Source organism: Corythoichthys intestinalis, chromosome 5 (assembly GCF_030265065.1).
Source record: "Corythoichthys intestinalis isolate RoL2023-P3 chromosome 5, ASM3026506v1, whole genome shotgun sequence".
NCBI classification, from domain to species: domain Eukaryota; kingdom Metazoa; phylum Chordata; class Actinopteri; order Syngnathiformes; family Syngnathidae; genus Corythoichthys; species Corythoichthys intestinalis.
Window position 1 is genome coordinate 43523982 of NC_080399.1, and position 23055 is coordinate 43547036.

At 40.3% G+C, this 23055-nt stretch overlaps 1 protein-coding gene across 4 annotated transcripts in view; it reads left to right on the forward strand.

Moving 5' to 3' along the window:
• The window catches only part of LOC130916473 (plasma membrane calcium-transporting ATPase 1-like), a 30744-nt gene that overhangs the window by 6157 nt on the left and 1532 nt on the right, over positions 1 to 23055 (forward strand). Inside the window, exons 3-20 of one of the 4 annotated variants that reach the window (XM_057837225.1) lie at positions 825 to 1022; positions 4336 to 4593; positions 5496 to 5621; positions 6919 to 7104; positions 7179 to 7205; positions 10158 to 10304; positions 10903 to 11117; positions 11303 to 11545; positions 11961 to 12202; positions 14669 to 14903; positions 15334 to 15513; positions 15577 to 15664; positions 16058 to 16164; positions 17409 to 17600; positions 17671 to 17884; positions 19349 to 19560; positions 20310 to 20417; positions 20493 to 20681. In XM_057837225.1, coding sequence (XP_057693208.1) covers positions 825 to 1022; positions 4336 to 4593; positions 5496 to 5621; positions 6919 to 7104; positions 7179 to 7205; positions 10158 to 10304; positions 10903 to 11117; positions 11303 to 11545; positions 11961 to 12202; positions 14669 to 14903; positions 15334 to 15513; positions 15577 to 15664; positions 16058 to 16164; positions 17409 to 17600; positions 17671 to 17884; positions 19349 to 19560; positions 20310 to 20417; positions 20493 to 20681 — 3167 coding nt within the window. Of the gene's footprint in view, positions 1 to 824; positions 1023 to 2272; positions 2402 to 4335; positions 4594 to 5495; positions 5622 to 6918; positions 7105 to 7178; positions 7206 to 10154; positions 10305 to 10902; positions 11118 to 11302; positions 11546 to 11960; positions 12203 to 14668; positions 14904 to 15333; positions 15514 to 15576; positions 15665 to 16057; positions 16165 to 17408; positions 17601 to 17670; positions 17885 to 19348; positions 19561 to 20309; positions 20418 to 20492; positions 20682 to 23055 lie in introns of those variants that run through there. The other 3 variants (XM_057837224.1, XM_057837228.1, XM_057837226.1) reach the window with 3 other exon arrangements.

Below are 23055 nucleotides of genomic sequence, written 5' to 3' on the forward strand. Positions count from 1 at the left end.
CTGTAAAATTTGTGATGCCCAATCTTATTGTCAATTTGGAGCAATATGTATACTATACTGTACTAAATACTTGTCACCAAATCACTTATTTTTTATTTGCAAAATCTACTGGCCTATCTGTTCTTGTGGTCCCATGATTTAACATCCATTGAAACTATTTTGGAAACCATTGTAACTTACATTGCTTATATCGTTCGGAAACTATCACCAGTCACCAAAATTTATGTGTAAATCTCCAGCTGGACCAATTTAAATGCTGGAAAGTATTGAAACTAAAAAGCTTCTCCATGCTTTCACAATAAAAGAATTATTCAAACGAGGAAGTGTGCAGCTGCCACCCTGAATTGGCTCTGTCAACCTTATGCTATGAAATAAGGGGAAATTGAGAGTTTTGTTATGTTATTTATTGACAGGTTATTTAACACCAGGCACTCTCACCTAAAGATTGCCTGTTTTCTTTTCCTTTGGGAATTCATGGAGGTTGATCAATTTTTTGAGGCGTGTTGCTACACTAAGTCACAATGGACGTATTTATTAGGCATATAAACAGGTCTTGCTCAGTGATAATGAGTCGGAAATGCGTACAAATTCCCTTAACTGACGTCCTCAGACTACATGGCAAATAAACGGTACCCAGCCAAAAAATTGGGCTGTTGCAGAATCACAACCACCTCCCTACCCCTTATATTACTTGTGGGGTTCTTACATACAAATAAAAAAACATAAAAGGCATAATGGGAATAAGCATACTGTATGTGCTTGCAGTAAATGGGAACGTGTGCAACATATAGTGACATACATGTGTGCGCGTTATGTGTTTGAAGGTCTGGACGGTTCGTGGGAGGACCTGGAGCTTCGGCGGCAGGCTTTCGGGCCTAACGTGATACCCCCCAAGAAGCCAAAAACCTTTGTGCAGTTAGTGTGGGAGGCGCTGCAGGATGTGACACTCATCATCCTGGAAGTAGCCGCCGTCATTTCACTTGGCCTTTCTTTCTACAGACCACCGCATGCCGACAGGGACAGTGAGTTCATCGCTATCGTTTGTGTTCATTGTCACGCAAGCGAACATCCATTCATGATAATGAACAACAAAATTGCTACACCTAAGCTGTAACAGACAATTTGTTGGGGTGGGAAAAGTGACACACAAGTGACAACTCACATTTGTTACAGCAGTGATGCTACATTGAAAAGCAGAAATAAGATTTTAAAAAAAACAACAAAAAAAACATACAGTTTTGCATAAAGAAAATGTTTTCACATATTGTGTATTTGCTATTGAAATTCATTTATCTTAAATCTTATAACAATTTTCATTAAATATTTATTATTTTAATCCTTTGTTTTTATGTTTTATTTATTTACTTTATTTTTATAATTATTTTTGTGATTTTCTTTTGAAATATTTTTTAAAATTATAATTTTCGTAGATTTCTTGTATTTTTTTTTGTAAATTATTATTATTATTATTTATTTATTTATTTTAATCAAAGGGACCATACAGAATTTTTAGTGTTAATTTAAAATACTTTTCTACTCCATGCATGCTCCAGCAATGCTCTGATGAGTACACAGAGCCCTGATATTCTGAGACTGCCTCAAAGAGTCCCTTTTCTTCCCTTCAATAGAGAGGGTTCGGGATGAACACACTGGGCGAACACACTCCTGTGCACATCCACGCGCAGCAGCAGCACTGTTTTACCTAGCCTTCGCCTTGTCGCCGTTTGGCAAAACACATTTTTCATCCCTTTTCTCAACCCACCCAAGACTTGCTACCATTAGTAAACAATTATATTTGCTGTTTTTATGTTTCTGCTGCTGATTTGATGGGCCAAGCGCTCTATGCTTTATGTCCGTTAAGCATGTGCTCCATGCACATGTTTAACACAGATTGCAGTTACTCTTTAGGCCATAGGCGGCAGGCAAGAGTAAAAAAGTGACAAGACTCCATAAAGACCCTACCCACCTACGTCACAAAACCACGTGCTCGCTGTATGGTTCCGCCCACTTGTCCGTCATTTTGACTCTGTATTAGCATTGTTTTCAATTGATGGCGGAATTTAAAATGCATTTCATGGAAGACCCGGTGCTTTCTGATGCCGCAAACTCACTGGATCTGTTGCATAAAAGGCGTTATGAGGAAAAGCTTCGTTCTATACAGTCGCCAGATCCATATTTGATGCCCAAATCGATGTTTTTCGACCCACTGTCTTCGCCCTGTCTGCCTGACATCTGCTACGCAGATATTTACAATTATCTTGTCCACACTAAATCAGCCTATTCTCACGAAAATATGAAAAACTTCAAGAGCTTGGAGGCTTATAAATACTTCGTTGCTGGTTGGGTGAAACAGGTCCTCGTCCACGAAAATTCGGCAGGAATCTATCTTGTGCTTGGAAAGGTGAGTTACGAAATTTTCAATTCAAAATCTTTTGTTATTGCTAACATCCACTGTCAAGTCTAATGTATTTCATGTCGTTTGTCAATGGAGTTAAGGCTTTTAATGTTTATATGGTTTAGCGATAGCACTCTCACTACACACATACGTGTATGTTGTCGGCGATTAGCCTAGCAATGATCTTAATTGTGGTTATTTGTCAGCCCCGTAGACGAGGCCAGTTTCTTTCACTTGGTACCAGCTAAATATTATTCAAAAAATAACGATGGTGGAAGAAAGGGAAGTCACAAACATCTTGAATTTGAAACTATGTCGTACTACGTCGTATGTTGTCGGCGATTAGCCTCGCAATGATCTTAATTGTGGTTATTTGTCAGCCCAAAACCCTCTAAGTATATCTTAAATGCATCTTACCGGATATAAAATGACTACTACATAGTCTGTGGTGATTTTTTGGTGCCCAGTTTTCACGTCGAATTGCAGCCGTCCATTTCGCTCTCTTTGGATCCCTCGGAATACGGTAAAACTTCAAGTCTCTCCTTCCATCTTCTCTGTTAGTGCACCCAACAGCCACACACGCCTTCACCATTTTGATTATTAATGTTAAGGAGCAGAAAAACACGCCGTAAATAGGAGAAATGTACGTAGCCGTAACAGGTTAACACTATGTTTTGACGGACAAGTGGGCGGTACCATTCAGGAGAGCGGAGTTGTGACGTCACGTGGGTAGGGTCTATAGCACCTTACCTGATGTAATTTTATTTCATATTCATATTTTTTTCATGTATATTTTCATATATGATTCATTTTTTTTGGTTCTATACATATATATATACACTGCTGACCAAAAATATTGGCACCCCCGCAATTCTGTCAGATAATGCTCAGTTTCTCCCAGAAAATGCAATTACAAATGGTTTGGTAGTAATATCTTCATTTATTTTGCTTGCAATGAAAAAACATAAAATACATTGAAGAAAAATTAAATCATTATTATTTTACACAAAACTCCCAAAATTGGCCCTCTTTTTTATGTCTCTGGGAGGTTGAGTCAGATTTAATCCATTTTAACTGGCTGCAAGTGTGATTTAAGTTATTGCCACCACCTGCAATGTGCCACAGGTAAGTAACAGGTGCTGTTAATTACACAAATTAAAGAAGCATCACATGATTTTTCAAAGGGTGCCAATACATTTGTCCGGCCCATTTTTGGAGTTTTGTGGAAAATGATCATAATTTAATTTTTTTCCCCATTCTCTTTTGTGTTTTTTCATTGCAAGCAAAATAAATGAAGACATTACCACCAAAGCATTTGTAATTGCAATCATTTTTTGGGAGAAATTGAGCATTATCTGACAGAATTGCAGGGGTGCCAATACTTTTGGCCAGCAGTGTATGACTTTTCGGTTAACAATGCCTTTATTAGATTTTATCCATAAATTTAAATTTTATTATGTATTCCAGCTTTTTAAAAAACGTATTTGTTTTCTATTTTATTTTTTTTCTATCTATAATATATTTTTGTTTTAAAATTATTTTACTGGCGACATAGTGGTGAGTGTTGAGCAGGTCTGCCTCACAATACTGAGATCAAGGGTTCAATCCCAGGCTCTGGCCTACGTGTAGCTTTTATGTTCTAGGTTTTCTCCGGTTACTCCTGTTTCCTCCCACATCCCAAAAACATGCATGGTAGGCTGATTGAACGCTCCAAATTGTCGATAGGTAGGAGTGTGTGCATGAATGGTTGTTTGCCTCGTTGTGCCCTGCAATTGTCTGGCAACCAATTCAGTGCATACCCTGCCAACTGCCCATTTTTAGCTGGGATAGACTCCAGCACCTCCGCGACCTTTGAGAGGATAAGCGGCACAGAAAATTAATGAACTCTCTTTACTGTAATATGTTATTAATTTTATGTTTTTGTGCGTGCATGGTTATAGGTTGCGGGAGTGCGGCGGGCAGCGTGGGCGATGAGGGAGAGGCAGAGACAGGTTGGATCGAGGGTGCAGCCATCCTGCTCTCAGTGGTTTGCGTGGTGCTGGTGACGGCCTTCAACGACTGGAGCAAGGAGAAACAATTCCGAGGCCTCCAGAATCGAATTGAACAGGAGCAAAAGTTCAGCGTGTTGCGCGCAGGGCAGATGACGCACATTAAAGTGTCAGACATCGTCGTGGGCGACATCGCGCATGTCAAATATGGTCAGCATATACGACAATAAAGTAGTACGCAAAAATAAACCAAGCGACCAATCACTCAACAACCATGTTACAACTATCTCACAAGAACTAGCTAATGAACAGAATACTGACCTACCGATAGACCTCCAACCATATACAAAGGACTACTACAACTGACTATGATAAAAACCAACAAAGAAAGAACTGAATTAACTAGTTGACTGATTAAATGACTGGCCAACCAACCAATCAACCAACACTTACTAACTTATTGACCAAAAGACTGACTGGCCAACCAACCAACCAATCATCGAACAAAAACTGACTGACTTTGGCTACTAACAATCAATGAATCGTTGTTATAACTACTGCTACTAACTTCCTGACCAACGGACCGAACAACAAGAAACCACCTTAAAAACACTTCACACAAATTAACTGACAAAGTAACCAAATGACTGACAGGCCAACTAACAACATCCAACAACAATCCTTGGAACAACTGACTAACTGATTGACTGGCAGCTTGACCTACTATTTGACTGAATAACTTACCAACAGACAAACCATCCATCTAAACCAACAATTATGAACTCACTCAATGATAGACCGAACTATTAGTCTTATTACAACCTACCAATGCATCTACTGTACCTTGCGTAAATGACTAATTTATGCATAAAACTACTGACTGGCAGATTAAAGAAGACATTCAAACCCTGATACTGACTGACCAGTCATCTGTTCAACCAACCACCCAACTTATGATGATATACCTACCTGATGACTGACTAGCTAAGTGACATTAGTTAACAAACAAATACTCATTACAGAATTACAGTACAGTACAGTACAGTACTATAATAGTTTTGTTCCTATCCCAAGATATCTTTGATGCAATGTCCATGCTCCTGGTTTTCCAGGTGACCTCCTCCCCGCCGATGGCATCCTTATCCAAGGCAATGACCTGAAGATTGACGAGAGCTCCCTAACCGGAGAGTCAGACCATGTAAAGAAGAGTACAGACAAAGATCCTATGCTGCTTTCAGGTACTCCACTCTCTTCATCTCACAGAAATAGATGCCTATATTATAATTTGGTTAAATATATGAAAATTTGGTTTGATTATAATAAACTATGATTAAACTTATTAAATACAAAATTCCTGTTGTTTGGTAATAATAAAAGTTATTCACAGGCATTTATTTCTATTGAAGGTGTGAACATTGAGAGAGTTTCTGAAAGAAAATTTCTTGGAGTCATTATTTACGAAAAAATCAATTGGAAACCACATATTACCGGTAAATATTTGCAAAACAATATATCAAGGAGTATTTCAGTGATAAATAAAGCAAAATTCTTTTTAGATTTTGATTCTCTCTATATTTTGGACTGTTCTTTAGTTCTTCCTTAACTTACTGCGTGGAAGTCTGGGGAAATAACTACAAAACCTCATTGCAATCTCTAACTATCCTTCAAAAAAGAGTAATACGTATTATTCATAGGAAAGGATATGTGGACCATACTCATGCACTTTTTGGGGGGGATTCGAAGATTTTAAGATTTGCAGACTTGGTTGATTACCAAACAGTACAAATTATATTCAAGGCAAAAAATAATAAATTGCCTGGTAATATTCAACAGTTGTTTAATTTAGAAGAAGTGCGTAATAATCTAGAAGGGCATTTAATTTCAAATGGATTAGGAACAGAATAACAATGAGAGGTTTTAAGTATATCAGTTTGTCAAGTAAGGATGTGGAATGCTCTGAATGTAGAGTTAAAAGAATGTCAAAGTATTTATCAATTTATGAGAATGTTTAAACAGTCAATAATTCAGTGTTACGTGTGTGAACTGGTGCAATGATGGTTTTTGAAGTTTTTATTTATCTTTTTGTGTTTATTTACTTGTTGATTTATTTTGTGATATCGATATGTATGTACAGCATGTACAGTTTTGAATGATATGGAGGTGCGTCTTATGTATAAAATTCATAGTATTTTGAATGTGTGGGTGTGGGGACCTTATAAGCTATGCCTCTTGTCACTCCTTTTCAGATGTTTTGTAATTATTTCAATTACTAATTTTTGTGTGGATTATTTTGTCTTAACACCTGAAATCAATCAATCAATCAATCAATCAATCAATCAATCAATCAATCAATCAATCAATCAATCAATCAATCAATCAATCAATATTATAAGATATTGGTACAAGCAGTACACACAGCAGTAGAGTATGTAAAAGTTGGTATTTATTGATGCATTTAATATATCAATTTATTGGTAATTTACCTCATAATAACTTGTCCTGAGGCCAAAATGTCCCCATTTCTTACTGGTCCAGGCACCCACGTTATGGAGGGCTCGGGGAAGATGGTAGTGACGGCGGTAGGTGTGAACTCTCAGACGGGCATCATCTTTGCGCTGCTCGGCGCCAATGATGACGGGGGTGATGGAGATGATGACAAGACTGAGAGGAAGAAGAGAAGGAAGGAGGAACGCAAAAAGAGGGAGAAGAAGGACAAAAGAAGTATGTCTGTTGACTTCCTTAAAAATAATATGATTTAATAGAATAATTGCTAACAATCTGTTCCCCTTATGCAGGTAAAAAGGATGAAAAAGGCAAGAAAGGTGAATGGCACTGCTTATACCTGTAACCGTGTCTAACTCAGTTTTATCCTCATCTAACTGATATTGTCTATTGGTTCCAACTGGAGTTGGTGCAGTCGGTCTCTGTCTTTTTCTAGTGTAAACGCACTCTTTGGATTCTGGCCTGATTTTAATTAGTTGTATCTTCTTCCAACTGGTAGTATCTGGATTTGTCAGATTCTTTTGGGTTCTGTTTTTTTTTTTGTTTTGTTTTTTTATTTACACTCACATCTTCAGATTCTGTCTAGTTACGATGACCTCTCGCTGCAGAGAAATTGTGTCTGCTTCTGGCTCGATCTGTTTGCCTTTAATTGGTTCTATTTTGCTTCATTGATCTGTTCTTTCAGCCCTCTATCAATGAGTCAGTCGATCATCAAATCGAACGACAATCCATCACTTTGCGGACAACAAGTAAAAAACCTAAAGTACAAAACAACTTCGATATTCTATCGAACCAGCAGGAACAGCAACTAAAATGTAAAAAATGTATTTATTAATCCAAATATCAAAACAACTATTATATTCATACATCAATCGATCAATCAGTCAACAAGCTATTCTTCCAGAAACTATCTTACCACTAAATAATCAATCAAACAACCATTCAATCAATCAACTGATCAATCAAGAAACTTATGAAACTGATTAAAAATAAGAGACAAAGTTTCTTCCAAACTCAGTTTCTTCATTTGGCATCCTAACTAAATCACTAACTGTTCATCAAAGAATGAATCAATCTATCTATTGATTAACTGAGAAAGACACAACTAATTGTCCATCTATTCATCTATCAGTTCATACAGTGGGGCAAATAAGTATTTAGTCAACCACTAATTGTGCAAGTTCTCCCACTTGAAAATATTAGAGAGGCCTGTAATTGTCAACATGGTTAAACTTCAACCATGAGAGACAGAATGTGGAAAAAAACTGAAAATCACATTGTTTGATTTGTAAATAATTTATTTGCAAATCATGGTGGAAAATAAGTATATGGTCAATACCAAAAGTTCATCTCAGTACTTTGTTATGTACCCTTTGGTGGCAATAACGGAGGCCAAATGTTTTCTGTAACTCTTCACAAGCTTTTCACACACTGTTGCTGGTATTTTGGCCCATTCCTCCATGCAGATATCCTCTAGAGCAGTGATGTTTTGGGGCTGTCATTGGGCAAGATGGACTTTCAACTCCCTCCACAGATTTTCTCTGGGGTTGAGACCTGGAGACTGGCTAGGCCACTCCAGGACCTTCAAATGCTTCTTACGAAGCCACTCCTTTGTTGCCCTGGCTGTGTGTTTGGGATCATTTTCATGCTGAAAGACCCAGCCACATCTCATCTTCAATGCCCTTGCTGATGGAAGGAGATTTTCACTCAAAATCTCTTGATACATGGCCCCATTCATTCTTTCCTTTACACAGATCAGTTGTCCTGGTCCCTTTGCAGAAAAACAGCCCCAAAGCTTGACATTTCCACCCCCATGCTTCACAGTGGGTATGGTGCAATTCAGTTTTCCTTTTCCTCCAGACAAGAGAACCTGTGTTTCTACCAAAAAGATCTATTTTGGTTTCATCTGACCATAACACATTCTTCCAGTCCTCTTCTGGATCATCCAAATGCTCTCTAGCGAACCGCAGACGGGCGCGGACTTGTACTTTCTACAGCAGGGGGACACGTCTGGCAGTGCAGGATTTGAGTCCCTGGTGGCGCATTGTATTACTGATAGTAGCCTTTGTTACTGTGGTCCCAGCTCTCTGTAGGTCATTCACTAGGTCCCCCTGTGTGGTTCTTGGATTTTTGCTCCCCGTTCCTGTTATCATTTTGACGCCACGGGGTGAGGAGGGAGTTGAAAGTCCGTGTTGCCCAACCAAAGCCCCAAAACATCACTGCTCTAGTGGAGATCTGCATGGAGGAATGGGCCAAAATACCAGCAACAGTGTTTGAAAAGCTTGTGAAGAGGTACAGAACACGTCTGGCCTCCGTTAATGCCAACAAAGGGTACATAACAAAGTATTGAGATGAACTTTTGGTATAGACCAAATACTTATTTTCCACCATGATTTGCAAATAAATTCTTTAAAAATCAAACAATGTGATTTTCTGTTTTTTTCCCCCACATTCTGTCTCTCATGGTTGAGGTTTACCCATGTTGACAATTACAGGCCTCTCTAATATTTTCAAGTGGGAGAACTTGCACAATTAGTGGTTGACTAAATACTTCTTTGCCCCACTGTATATAGATAAACCATTTATCTGTTAATCCAAACAAATTACAAATTAAGGTTTTTGAAGTGGCTGGCCTATTGACTGTGGTTGCCGATGCCTTTTGGCCTTGTTTAGTTGACAATGGACCATTTTCTCATGGGATCGAACATTTTTTCATGGGATAGCTGATTACGTTCAAGGTCGTGGACACTTTCCGGATGAGGTTCTAAGTCAGGTCCCTGGGTAATGGTGGACCACATGGCACCACTTGACCCATCCCTACCCCACCAAGACACAACCACCCCTCCCCCATAGGCAGGTGCTCTTGACTCTGTTGACGGTGATTAGGAGCAAGCAGATTAGCTTGCTTAAGCTCAGTGGCTTCTTTCGTTACTGTAGAATGGCTTGCTGCTGCTGCTCCTACCGCTACTTCTTCATGTCCACTAATAACCTATTGGGATCAAGACTTACACACACACAGTCACACACAAAACAGCTTGCCCTGTCACACCTGGTTAGCCCATGTTCAAACAGGTTGACAATGTCCCACTTTTGGGGGAAATTATCCAATAGCATCAAAAACAAACACACAGTGGGCTCTGAAGTGTTTCTAATATTAAAACCCTCTCATATCACCAGGGGACCAAAATATTAGGGTAGATTATCAACTGAATAGAAATACAACAAATCTATGTTAAATATCAATCAAACACATTGTGGTGCTTCCCTAGCAGGGAAGAACAAAGATGGTGTACCCGTGGAGATGGAACCACTTAATGAGGATGCTGAACCAGAGAAGAAGAAAAACAACCTGAGGAAGAAGGAGAAGTCCGTCCTCCAAGGGAAGCTGACCAAACTGGCTGTGCAGATAGGAAAAGCAGGTATCAATTGCTAGGACAAAAATACCAAATTTAATTTGCAAGGCAGACATTGTAGGGACCAGCGATACCAGGAAAAGATTAATTTGTTAGCTTGGTAGCACCCCTGGAATGTTTTAACTCCTACCCCCCAAAACCACTTTCTATGAGAAATAATAGATTTGGTTGCCTTCTTGTTCATCAATAGAGCTGAACATAAGTCTCAAGACCTAAAAGAAACAGGAAAGGTTTCATTTTGGTTTAAAGTCACCATTCTAGTATCATTTCCAGTAAGCCTTCAAATACTAACTTAGAGCCCAAGAGTGAGTTTCACTTAAGTTAATGGTAGGCAGATATATTATTAGTCTACAAGCAAAAGCCTCACAAAGTAGTACACCAAAATGGCACCTGAAGTCCACAATTTTGGTTTAAAATGGTCATTTTAGGGTAATTTCCAGGGTTTCTTCAAAAACATTCTGAGTTTTCACAATTGCTACCAGATTTGAGAACGTATTAGACTCTGATGGCCAATGTTTTATTGTAGATGATTTGAGCATTCGTGATAAAATGTGGGAAGAGTATGAAGTTTATTTAATTTGCGTAAAACCCTTTCCACTCCCAGGCCTCTTCATGTCAACGCTGACCGTCATCATCCTCATCGTTCGCTTCCTTTTGGACACCTTCTGGATTCAGGGCATTCCCTGGACCAGCGAGTGTGTGCCCGTCTATATGAAGTTCTTGGTCAAGTTTTTCATCATCGGCGTGACTGTTCTGGTAGTTGCTGTGCCAGAAGGTCTCCCTCTGGCTGTCACAATATCTCTTGCCTACTCTGTCAAGGTGAGTCACAATCATACTTTAAACAGTCCACAAGTAAAAGAAAGTCTTGCCGCAAATTATTTGGCTAGTTGTATTTTTGCATAAGAGAGAGAATCAAAGTTTCAATACAACCTTTTGCCATTAAGCAATACTTTTCGGGGGAGTTCCTCAAGGAAACGTCTTAAATCTTATTTTTCTCTCTTTAGAAAATGATGAAGGACAACAACCTGGTGCGCCACCTGGACGCCTGTGAGACCATGGGCAATGCCACAGCCATTTGCTCTGACAAGACTGGTACACTGACCATGAACCGAATGACGGTGGTCCAGGCCTACGTGGCTGGCTGCTATCACAAGAAGGTGCCCGAGCCCAGCCTGGTCCCTGCAAAGATACTGGACCTGCTGGTTCTGGGAATTGGGGTCAATTGCGCCTACACTACTAAGATTATGGTAAGATGTTAAATATAGGCTTTCTATTCAGGACCTTGAGCTGAGTTGATGTTGGATGGATGCCACCAGAGCTCGGAGAGACACTGATTTAAAATCAGTCTCTCTGCCCTCTCTCTGACTCTCTCTTCTCAGTCTTCTGCTTTTTTACTTTTACTGAAATAGTGACTACTGATTAGGATCTCATTATAATATAATGCTAGGATGTCACACTCTGACATCAAGCTATGATGTCATGCTATGATGCTATGCAATGATGTCACACCAAATGTCAAGAAATTGTACTTGGCTAACATGTTGCGCTATTATGCCATGCTATGATGTCTTACAATTTCATGACGAATTGACGAAGACGGAACCACTTGTACGGTTAACCTTCATAACGTGAATTGTTAATCTGTTTCTTCGTTCCCTATAGCCCCCTGACAAGGAGGGCGGTCTTCCTCGTCAGGTGGGCAACAAGACGGAATGTGCCTTACTGGGACTGAGCTTGGACCTGAAACGGGACTACCAGAGCATCCGCAATGAGTTTCCTGAAGAGAAGCTATTCAAGGTGTACACCTTCAATTCGGTCAGGAAGTCCATGAGCACCGTGCTCAAGAACCATGATGGCAGCTATCGTATGTTCAGCAAGGGAGCCTCTGAGATCCTGCTCAGGAAGTAGGTCCCACATGTCCCATAAGTCCTACTTTATAGCAAATTGAGTAACTGAGTGAACATGATTTTAGGATGCTGCTGTGTTGATGTGAGTGTACGTGACAACAATAGAAAGTATACAGTCTACAAAAAGAAACAAAAGCCTGTTAGGAAACCTAATTAAATGGCTATTTTTAAATTTCCTTAAGGATTCTCCTAACAAGCAAATTCTTCATTTAATATTTCTTTGAATTTCACGTCCCAGTTAAAGCGGCAGTTACTGTAGTTATTTACTGTAAATATTTACAGTTTCATTTTCCTGAGCACAAAAAATCAGTTTATTGGTGAAAAATAGACAATCTTGATGCAAGAGGCACGTCAGACTACATCCTTTACTAATCAATGGGTATTAATATCAGAATCAATATCTGCTGCTATAGTAGCTTGACGTTGTCAGGAAAGGTATTGCTCAAGTGTTATGGTTAATGGAGTTTACTTATATAATACTTGATCTACAGTTTTTACATAATCAAAGATCCCAAACTGCTTTACAAAGGCACACATTTACCCATTCATGGACACATTGGGTTTCAATACCACAAAAAATTTCCATCATAGCGTCCCTAAGGTATTACTGTACCTATTTTTTGTGTCCCAAAAATTCATGGAGAAATCCCTCGCTTGCTGCTGAAAGGCTCAACCCTCTCCCACTGGTTGTTGCTCAGTGTCCGCGTGTCAGCTGTGCTACGCGATGGCTGGAAGAGGTGAAACTCCTGCAAACAACCAACCTGTTGATCACGAGATAACCCGCTTTTCAATCAGAAAAATCTGCATATGTCAATTCAAACCTTTCCTTAATTGGCAAATTTTTGAGGTCTCATTCTGATATTGGACGAGAAACTCTCAGGCGCTTTTCTGATTCATTCCAAAGGTTATATCTGGAGTTGAGGTGGGGACTGTGTCATGTTTATCTACATTGAATTCTCACATGTCTTTATAGACCTATCTGTATGTACTAATCTCCAAAGTTGAAAAAAGGGCATTTTCCTAAATCACTTGCCGTCACTCTCTTAGTCAGAGTAACCTTATACTCAGGGGTGCACATAAGTGGTCCGCATGCGCGCATGCGTACTGGATGTAGACAAACGCGCTGGCCCTCAACGGCTTCCATACGCTTTTGCGTACCGATGGCTGACCACTGTATTTGCGGCGGACACGAGAAAATAACTTCTCAAAATGTCGAAGAGGCAGGCCACACTGAGTAATTACTTCCGTGTTCCCCCACCCCTGTCAAAAGACAGACAGACGACAGAGACGTCACCGGAGCTACCGAAAAAAAGGACTTTTGCTGAAAAGTGGCTACAGGAGGTACATGGCTAGAAGCAAATGATGCTCGTACGGAAATGCGGTACAAAATGCGCCGTGAGAATCCCAATGTCGCCGATAAGAGCAGCGCATTTTATGTAGGGTCACAGAATTTCAGCCATCCAAACTTTGAAAAGCACGAAAAAAACAGAGAGCATTTGGCAATTAAGCAAACTATCGATGTCAAACAGGACCCCACTCGCCCTATGGACAAGTGGCAGAATAGGGCGGAATAAAGGTAATGAACAGCGACATGCACTGACAAACGTGTTTTTGCTCGCATTTTACAAAGCTAAACATGCACGTTCAATGAGGTCTTATGAGGAGGACATCCTACTTTTAAAAAGGCTCGGCGTTAATGTGGGAGCCGCATAATGCCCTTTATTTTGAATTGGTGCTTTTTATTTCTTTACATTTCACTTCAAAGTAATGGCAATTTTGTTGTGCTAGTTGATGTTAATCAAGCATTAATTGTTAATATAATTAATTAAAGTTAATTGGCTCTAAGTAGGCGGCACGGTGGCTGAGTGGTTAGCACGTCTGCCTCACAGTTCTGAGATCAAGGGTTCAAACCCGGGCTTCGGCCTTCCTGTGTGGAGTTTGCATGTTCTCCCCGTGCTTGCGTGGGTTTCCTCCGGGAACTCCGGTTTCCTCCCACATCCCAAAAACATGCATGGTAGGCTGATTGAACGCTCTAAATTGTCCGTAGGTATGAGTGTGTGCGTGAATGGTTGTATGTCTCCTTGTGCCCTGCGATTGGCTGGCAACCAGTTCAGGGTGTCCCCTGCCTACTGCCCGTAGTTAGCTGGGATAGGCTCCAGCACCTCCGCGACCCTCGTGAGGAAAAAGCGGCATGGAAAATGAATGAATGAATGAATGGCTCTAAGTAAAGCTTGTCATAAATTTATCGCATCAGGGGGGTCGGCTCTCAAGCTCAATGAGGACCAAGTCACATCTCCAGGTCCTCCTCTGAGAACCTGGGCAAAAAAATTATGTGCACCCCTGCTTATACTGTATAAAGTTATTGAAAATTGTCTTTAGAATGACTTGCTCTCCACCATCTGGTAGTGCTAAGAGCTGACTTCACCTCTCACATTGTGGTGACTGCCTACTCTGTTCTTGCAGGTGTTGCAAAATTTTGATGGAAAATGGTGTGGCCAAAGCCTTCAAGCCTCGTGACCGAGAGAAACTGATGAAGACAGTGATCGAACCCATGGCCTCTGAAGGTCTGAGAACCATTTGCCTCGCCTACCGGGACTTCACCTCAGCTGACCAGCCTGACTGGGACGATGAGGCAGACATCCTCACCGGGCTTACCTGTATTGCCGTAGTCGGCATTGAGGACCCTGTCAGACCTGAGGTACACAGAAAAGATATTCTCTCTTCTGCGATAGCATCAGAGCGTTGAAAGAGAAGTGAAGGTAACAGTGTGAACAAAAATTGTGTAAAATTTATTTTAAATTCTACAACTGACACTCACTTGTGCTGCCAAGTAACCTTAAAAGCAAGTGACATCATATCGAAGACAGTAGCAATTTCCAACCTTTGCTGGACTCTGTGTAAATTGTGCAATCCATGCAATGGCCCACACGTTAAAATAGAGTCTGGACTGCATCTTCGCAGAGGGTAAAGGCATCTGTTAGGAAAGAGCATGAAGCCTAACATTGAAGTCTAACAGCCCTGTTGTGATAAGAGAAATTTGTGCCGATGTTATGTGAAAGCATTTCCAATTAATTCAATTTGACTATGTGTCTGTGGTTCTGCTGTTGACCTTTCCGTGATGTCATCAGGTGCCAGAAGCCATCAGGAAGTGCCAGCGTGCGGGCATCACTGTCCGTATGGTGACAGGAGACAACATCAATACGGCACGTGCCATTGCCAGCAAGTGTGGCATCCTGCATCCTGGCGATGACTTCCTGTGCCTGGAGGGAAAAGAGTTCAACAGACGCATACGCAACCAGCTTGGCGAGGTTCATATCAGAGACGTCATCAACCGTGTCGGAAGCCATTTAAATATTGTTTCTGTCGCACAGATCGAGCAGGAGCGTATTGACAAAATCTGGCCAAAACTCAGAGTCCTCGCCCGGTCGTCACCCACCGACAAACACACCTTAGTCAAAGGTCAGACGTTCTCTTGTGCAAGTCTAAAACAGCTCTGAGAACTTTTGCGAATTATTTCATTGTGACATGAAGTTGGTGGAGGTGGGGTTAGAGAGGTCTTTCTGATTAGCAATAGTTCATGTCAGTTTAATTTGCAGGCAAATCTAAGCCAAACTACAAATATTTCACAGTGGCAAGAAATAAGTTGTAAAAATGCATCTGTAGTTCTTTTTTTATTTATTTATTTTTATTTACAATCTATGGGTAAATTGAGTAACACTTACATTAAGGTACCAGTGTATGTATAGTATTTTTTTATTTTTACCAAAAGTACTTACAAGTAATGAAAGTGCTATTCATATTGTTGGTAAAGTTTGGTCCGGTTTGGCATGCTTGTGTATGCATTGTTGTCAGGTATCATCGACAGCGCGGTGCTGGAGCAGAGGCAGGTTGTTGCAGTAACTGGAGATGGCACCAATGACGGGCCCGCTCTCAAGAAGGCAGACGTCGGCTTCGCCATGGTAAGGCAAAACCCGTGTCGAACAACTACTCACTCAAATGTCCTACTCAAGTACAAGCCCTCAGAGGAACTCAAGTGTTTTAAAAAGGTCTATCATTATGTTACCTAAGGATGACTTAATGCAGTTCGACAATCCCAGAACCTATTGGTGGTCAACAGCGATAATGGAAGCCATCCAGCTAATGAAGAAGGAGTCCTAGCAAGCCTTTTTCATCTGTGGGACTCAGGGACTCAGCTGATGAGGACTGACTGGCTAAACTGAAGAGAGTGGTGTGCTCACTGAGGCAAAAACCTGTGCATTGGAGGAGTTTGGCTATGCCATGAAGAATGACTTGCAGGTGGTTCTAAGAAATTTTGATCCACCACCCAACATCTCAGACGGGGAAAGCAGCACACCATCAACATTGACTATGATAGGGATGGGGCACTGCTGACGTCAACTCGGGACTTTGTGAGTCGGTAGGCCGAATACCTCAAATTCCAACAACATGCTCGAGTCATTAGGAAGCGCAGCCTGGGGACTATTCTATCTCTGGGGTAGAGGTCACTAAAACTTTTAAAAATATCCTGATGGCCGGACCCCAGAGATGGATGAGATTTGCCAGGTGTTCCTACCGGATGCTGTGGAGATGTCCGTGTTGGCACGCCTCTGCAACATTGTGTGGTCATCAGTTCCTCTGGATTTGTAGACCAGGCGCCGGGCCTTTTTAAGAAAGGTGACTAGAGGGTGTATTCCTATTACAGAAGCGTCACACTTCTTTGCCTCCCAGATAAGATATTGTATATACAGGGGTCCTTGAAAGGAGGGTCTGACAGGAAGTCAAATCTTAGATTTAGAAGGAGCAGTATGGTTTTGGTCATGGCTGTTAACAATGGACACGCTCTACCCTATACCACGGTCCTCAAGGGTGCATGGAAGTTGACCCAACCAGTCTACTTGCCTTTTGTGGACTTGGAAAAGGTGTTCAACCGTGTCCCTTAGGGTGTCCTGTGTGGAATACTAACCTATCATGTATGTTTTGGAGATGTAGTGGAAATTGGTGTACCTGTAGAAAACCCAGGAAAAGCAGTGTAGAATATGGATGGATAATTTAAGGTAATTTAATTAATTAATTTAATTTTAAGAAGGTCAAGTCTAACAAAATATAAAGGGTTGGATTTCAATAAAATATGTCTTAATACAGTATATCAAAATGAAACCAAATATAATGTAGTTCATTTAAATGATTATTTATATCTCATCAGGGCATCGCTGGTACGGACGTGGCGAAGGAGGCGTCGGACATCATCCTGACCGATGATAACTTCAGCAGCATTGTTAAGGCTGTCATGTGGGGGCGCAATGTCTACGATAGCATCTCAAAGTTCTTGCAGTTCCAGCTTACGGTCAACGTGGTGGCCGTTATCGTGGCCTTCACCGGCGCCTGTGTGACACAGGTGGGCAAGTGGCGGGACAGCGTTCACTGCACCTGTCTTTCACCTCACACATTGACCTCTTTCCTTCCAGGACTCTCCCCTGAAGGCTGTGCAGATGTTGTGGGTCAACCTGATCATGGACACCTTTGCCTCGTTGGCGCTGGCTACGGAGCCACCCACTGAGGCGCTGCTGCTACGCAGCCCATATGGGCGCAGCAAGCCATTGGTTTCACGCACTATGATGAAGAACATCTTGGGACACGCTGTCTACCAGCTCACTGTCATCTTCACCCTGCTCTTTGTCGGTTAGTCGCACCAGGCCTGATTTGGCAGTGCTGTAGCACTGACTAAATCAAAACTTCCAATCAAACACGGACAATGATTGACAGACTGAATTAAAATGTGTAAGTCGTTGGATGACCAATTCATAAAAGTCCTAAAACAAACTTTCAAACAAACAAAAAAAAAAACGCCCTCTGTCATAGGTATGGGAAGGAAAAAAGGTTTTCCCCATCACAGCACTATTCCCTGTATGTGTGCTGCAAAATTAAATATTAAAAAAAGAGACATAAAATAAAATCATTTTAAAATACAACTAAAAATCTTAATTAAAAACAAAATTAAAATTACATTAAAAATATAAATAAAAGTGTCACACTTAAAAGAATTTCAAAGTTTAAGGAAATGTCTCAATAAGGAAACATGTATAGGTTAAAAAATAGTTGGGGGTAAATTACAATTACAATCAAGACAACAACAACAGATAAATGAATAATTGATCGGTCAATTGAGCAGCACGATAACTAATGTTTTACATTTATTGTTACTTAACGTTTTTGTCAAGGATTGCGGACGTGTACATGCTTTTTAAAGAGGGAAAACGCTGTTTTTGAACAGCAAACTCGTACCAGTGTTTCAACAACTTCCGGGTCACCACATTGAAAAAATGTCAACTGATATGGAATGAACATAAATACGTTGATATTTTTTATTTGAAAACGAGGAATGAAATAAGTCATTATCCGTTTTCCGATTTTTGATTTGAAAGCGAGAAATGAAATAACAAGTCGTTATAAAACAGATGCGGAATGAACAAGTGATACACGGATACGGTAGCCAAGGTTGTTGTTGTTCCTGTTGTTTAAGACCACGCGCTCTAGTGGGAGGAAGCGGAAATGCAGAGGAAACTGCAGTGGCTGCGATAGAAAAAATGTGCGTTTTTTTTAATCGAACATACCAAATTGAACGTTTTTAACATCGTTTTAACCAGAAAGGATGGGTTCGGTTCGAAATCGATTAATCGAACAGCCATACTACCATGCATATTTTTGGAAAGTGGAAGGAAATCAAAGTACCCCGTGAAAACCCCCACCACCATAAGCTCTACACAGAAAGGCTAAGGCCTGGTGTAAAAAAATAAAAATAAACAAGGGGGAAAAACATAAAAAAATGAAGATAATATACATACAGTATACAGTATAAATACAGTAATATACAGTAGTACATGTTTAAAAAAAAAAAAAAAAAAAAAAAAAAAAACTTGATAGCTGAATTAAAGCAAAAACAAATAAAAGTAACCACATGATCATCATAACAATGAGTGGTAAAGAGGGATGGAAAATAAGAATAAAAGCTACACTTTAATGACATTTTTTAATCAGTCTGATTTAAATGGCAAAAACAGTAACAGTAAAATTGAATTAAAAGGTTTGACTCACAGTGATTTCCCCCCTCCTATCTTTGCATGATGGTGGGCTGTCTTTCCCCAGGTGAGATTCTGCTGGACATGGACTGTGGTCGCAACGCGCCTCTACACGCACCTCCGTCGGAGCACTACACCATGGTATTCAATACCTTTGTGCTCATGCAGCTCTTCAACGAGCTCAACGCTCGCAAGATCCACGGCGAGCGCAATGTATTCGATGGTGTCCTCGACAACCCCATCTTCTGTTCCATTGTGCTCGGAACTTTCCTCATTCAGGTACCCGCCAAACACATTCAAGATGCAGTGATGACATGTGAGTTTGCGTATCCAATCAAATACATTTCACTCATACCCAAAGTCAAATAATGATTTAGCTGATTTCTTTTTGAATGTAAATGATTAATGAAATGAAATACATATGATAATGTATAATTTATAATTAGATAAATTAAAATATGAAAGGAATAAAATACAAGAAAAAGAATTACATGACATTAAATGAAGTAAAATCTGGAAGTTTACATATACTGTGCAAAATCACACATCTCCATTTTTTGTCTCACTGTCTGAAGTCCAATCAGACTCCTGTTTAAGGTCAAGTCAGGATTATTGAAATTATTAAATTTTGTTGTCATATGAATAAGAACACTTCATGGCCTTGCTTAGACCAAAATACATATTTGATTTGCTTGGCCCCTTTGAAGCATCTAGTCTGTCGCAGGAAGCCAGTGTAATGATTTCATGACCGGTATAATATGGTCCAGTTTCCTTGTACAGTATTTGTAAACTCTCTGGCAGAAGCATTATGAATTACCTACAGCATCCTGATTATGTTTTTCCATTTCTTGTTTGGACAGAAGCACTTTAATTTTGGCTTGTTTTTAGATGATATTAGGCAGATTAGTGATAAAAATTAGATGGCCAATCAAGTTCAGGTCTGAGTTAAAAATTACACCAAGATTTCTGGCTTGAGTTGTAGCTGTCAAGATCAAATGATTAGTGATTTTTTTTTTTTTTTGTATCAGGTGCTAATCGTGCAGTTTGGTGGCAAGCCTTTTAGCTGTGTGAGTCTGAGCATAGAGCAGTGGCTCTGGTGCATCTTCCTGGGCTTTGGCAGCCTCCTTTGGGGACAGGTGAGACCACCGGGACTTCTCGCGATGGCGCCCTTCCCTACTGGACTCGTTGACCTTTGATCCCATTCCTCCTAGCTGGTGTCCAGCATACCCACACGTTGGCTGAAGTTCTTGAAGACAGCGGGCCACGGTACTAAGCAGGAGGAGATCCCAGAAGAGGAGCTGGAGGAGATGAAGGACCCTGACGAGATCGACCACGCCGAGATGGAGCTGAGGAGGGGCCAGGTGCTCTGGTGCCGGGGGCTGCAGCGAATACAGACGCAGGTCACTTTCCCTTAAAACATTTCACCTGACTCTAAATCATTACCTATCAACATTTGCGGATTATTGTCACCTGGATGACCACAATACACTACTACATCTACATTTACATGTAAATGTAAAGAATTTTTTTTTTTTTAATGTATCACGTACAATGACAATTTATGTAATATTTTCACAATAACTAAAATGATGTAGGAATCTATGACTTTATATTACCCTAACGGTTTCGCTTTATTAGGTTGTTACTTTCATGGTTTTTTTGTTTTTTTTTTTGGTATTCCTCCTGTTTATTTTGGGCGTAGTTTCACTGTCGACCACTATACAACAGCAGTGTGATTATAGACGAGATAATTGAATGTGCCAATCCACTTTAATGCTATTTTGTACTTCTAATAAAAGAAACCGTTGTAACTTTATTTTAACTAATTGGCTGCCACTGACGATACACGTTCAATCTGGTTAAACTTGGAAGGCTGGCAGATGAATAGAGCCACATGAAGCTCTGGAGCCACGGCGTATAAGCCCGTGATTTCAATTTAAGTGAAAAAGTGACACTGCTTGACAAGCGAATCCATTTTGTGATATCAGTTATACACACTGATAGATTCGGGCAAAAGTGCAAGTGATGAAGAGTATTAATGATGTCACGAGGAATGGGGGGCATTCTGGGTTACTTGCATTTGATTGTCTAAAATATTACCAGCATTGATAAAATGTGTGCCCGCATATCGAGTGACCACTTCCTGGTCTTTCCGCTCTGTTGGACATGACAAAGATGCTGTCTGTCCCTTTAAAACCAACACTTGTTTGTCTTTCAGTCTGCTATCTTAATGCTATGTTGCAGGGATATACAGTGAGGAGCAGAGGTATTTGCACCCCTTGTGATTTTGAAAGTTTACCCACTTAGAAAATTTGTAGATGTCTGAAATTTCAATCATAGATGCATTTCCACTTATAGACATAATCTAAAAAATTCGGAACTGACATTGTATGATTTTTCAATAATTTATTTGTAATTTACAGGGGTTAATAAGTATTTTTACCACTGAGAAAATCAGTGCTACTATTTAGTGCGGAAGCCTTTGTTTGCGATTACAGAGGTCAGACACTTTCTGTAATTCTTCTGCAGGTTTTCACATATGGAAATTTTGGCCCATTCCTACACACAAATCCTCTATAGATCTGTCAGGTTTGGGGCTGTCGTTGAGAAACATGGCTAAGCCACTCCAGAACCTTGATATAATTTTTACGCAGCCGCTCCTTGGTCAGCTTGACTGTGTGCTTCAGATCTTTGTCATGTTGGAAGACCCAGCCAATACTCATCTTCAAGTCTATGACTGAGGGAAGGAGGTTGTGGCTCAAAATCTTATGATACATTTCACCATTCATCCTCTACTTTATATAGTACAGTCGTCCTGTCCCCTTTACCAAAAAGCAGCCCAAAGCATGAGGTTTCTACATCCATACTTCACAGTGGGGGTAGTGTTCTTGGGATTTTACTCATCCTTCTTTTTCCTCCACACACGAGTAAAGTTTGCACCAAAAAGTTGTACTTTGGTCTTATTTGATCACATGACTTTCTCCCATGACCCATCTGCATCAATCAGATGGTCCCTGGCAAACTTCAGACAGGCCTTCATATGTACTGACTTCAAAAGGGGAACCTTCTTATCAATGTATGATTTTAAAACATTGCACTGTAGTGTTCTACTGACAGTAGCCTTTGAAACTGTGCATTCAGCTCTCTTCAGGTCTTTGACTAGCTCCTGTCGTGTAGTTCTAGGCTGAGCCCTTATTTTTCTCACCATGAGCGATGCCTCACGAGTAGACATTTTACATGGAGCCCCAGTCTGAGGTAGATTATCAGTCATGTTTAGCCGTTCCATTTTCTAACAATTGCTGCAACTGTTGATTTATTCACATTAAGCTGCTTTCTAATTGTCCCATAGCCTTTTCCAGCTTTGTGGAGCTCAACCTTTTTTTTTTATCTCTGGTGTCATTCGAAATCTCTCTGGTCTTGCCCATGGTAGCAGTTGGATTATGACTGACTGTGGGGTGCACAGGTGATAATATTGAGCTCAAACAGGTGGTGGATGGGTGGTTACTAACGGAGTAAAGGTGGACTTTTTTTTTAAAGGTAGACTGACAACTGTGTCATAATTATTGCTTCTGATTCTCAGGGGTACAAATACTTATGAACCCTAGTAAATTACAAATAAATAATTTAGAAATCATACAATGTGATTTCAGGATTTTTTTTTTAGATTGTCTCTGAGTGGAAATGCATCTATGATTGAAATTTCAGACCTCTACCTTTTTTTCTAAGTGGGTAAATTTGCAAAATTACAAGGGGTGCAAATACTTCTGCTCCTCA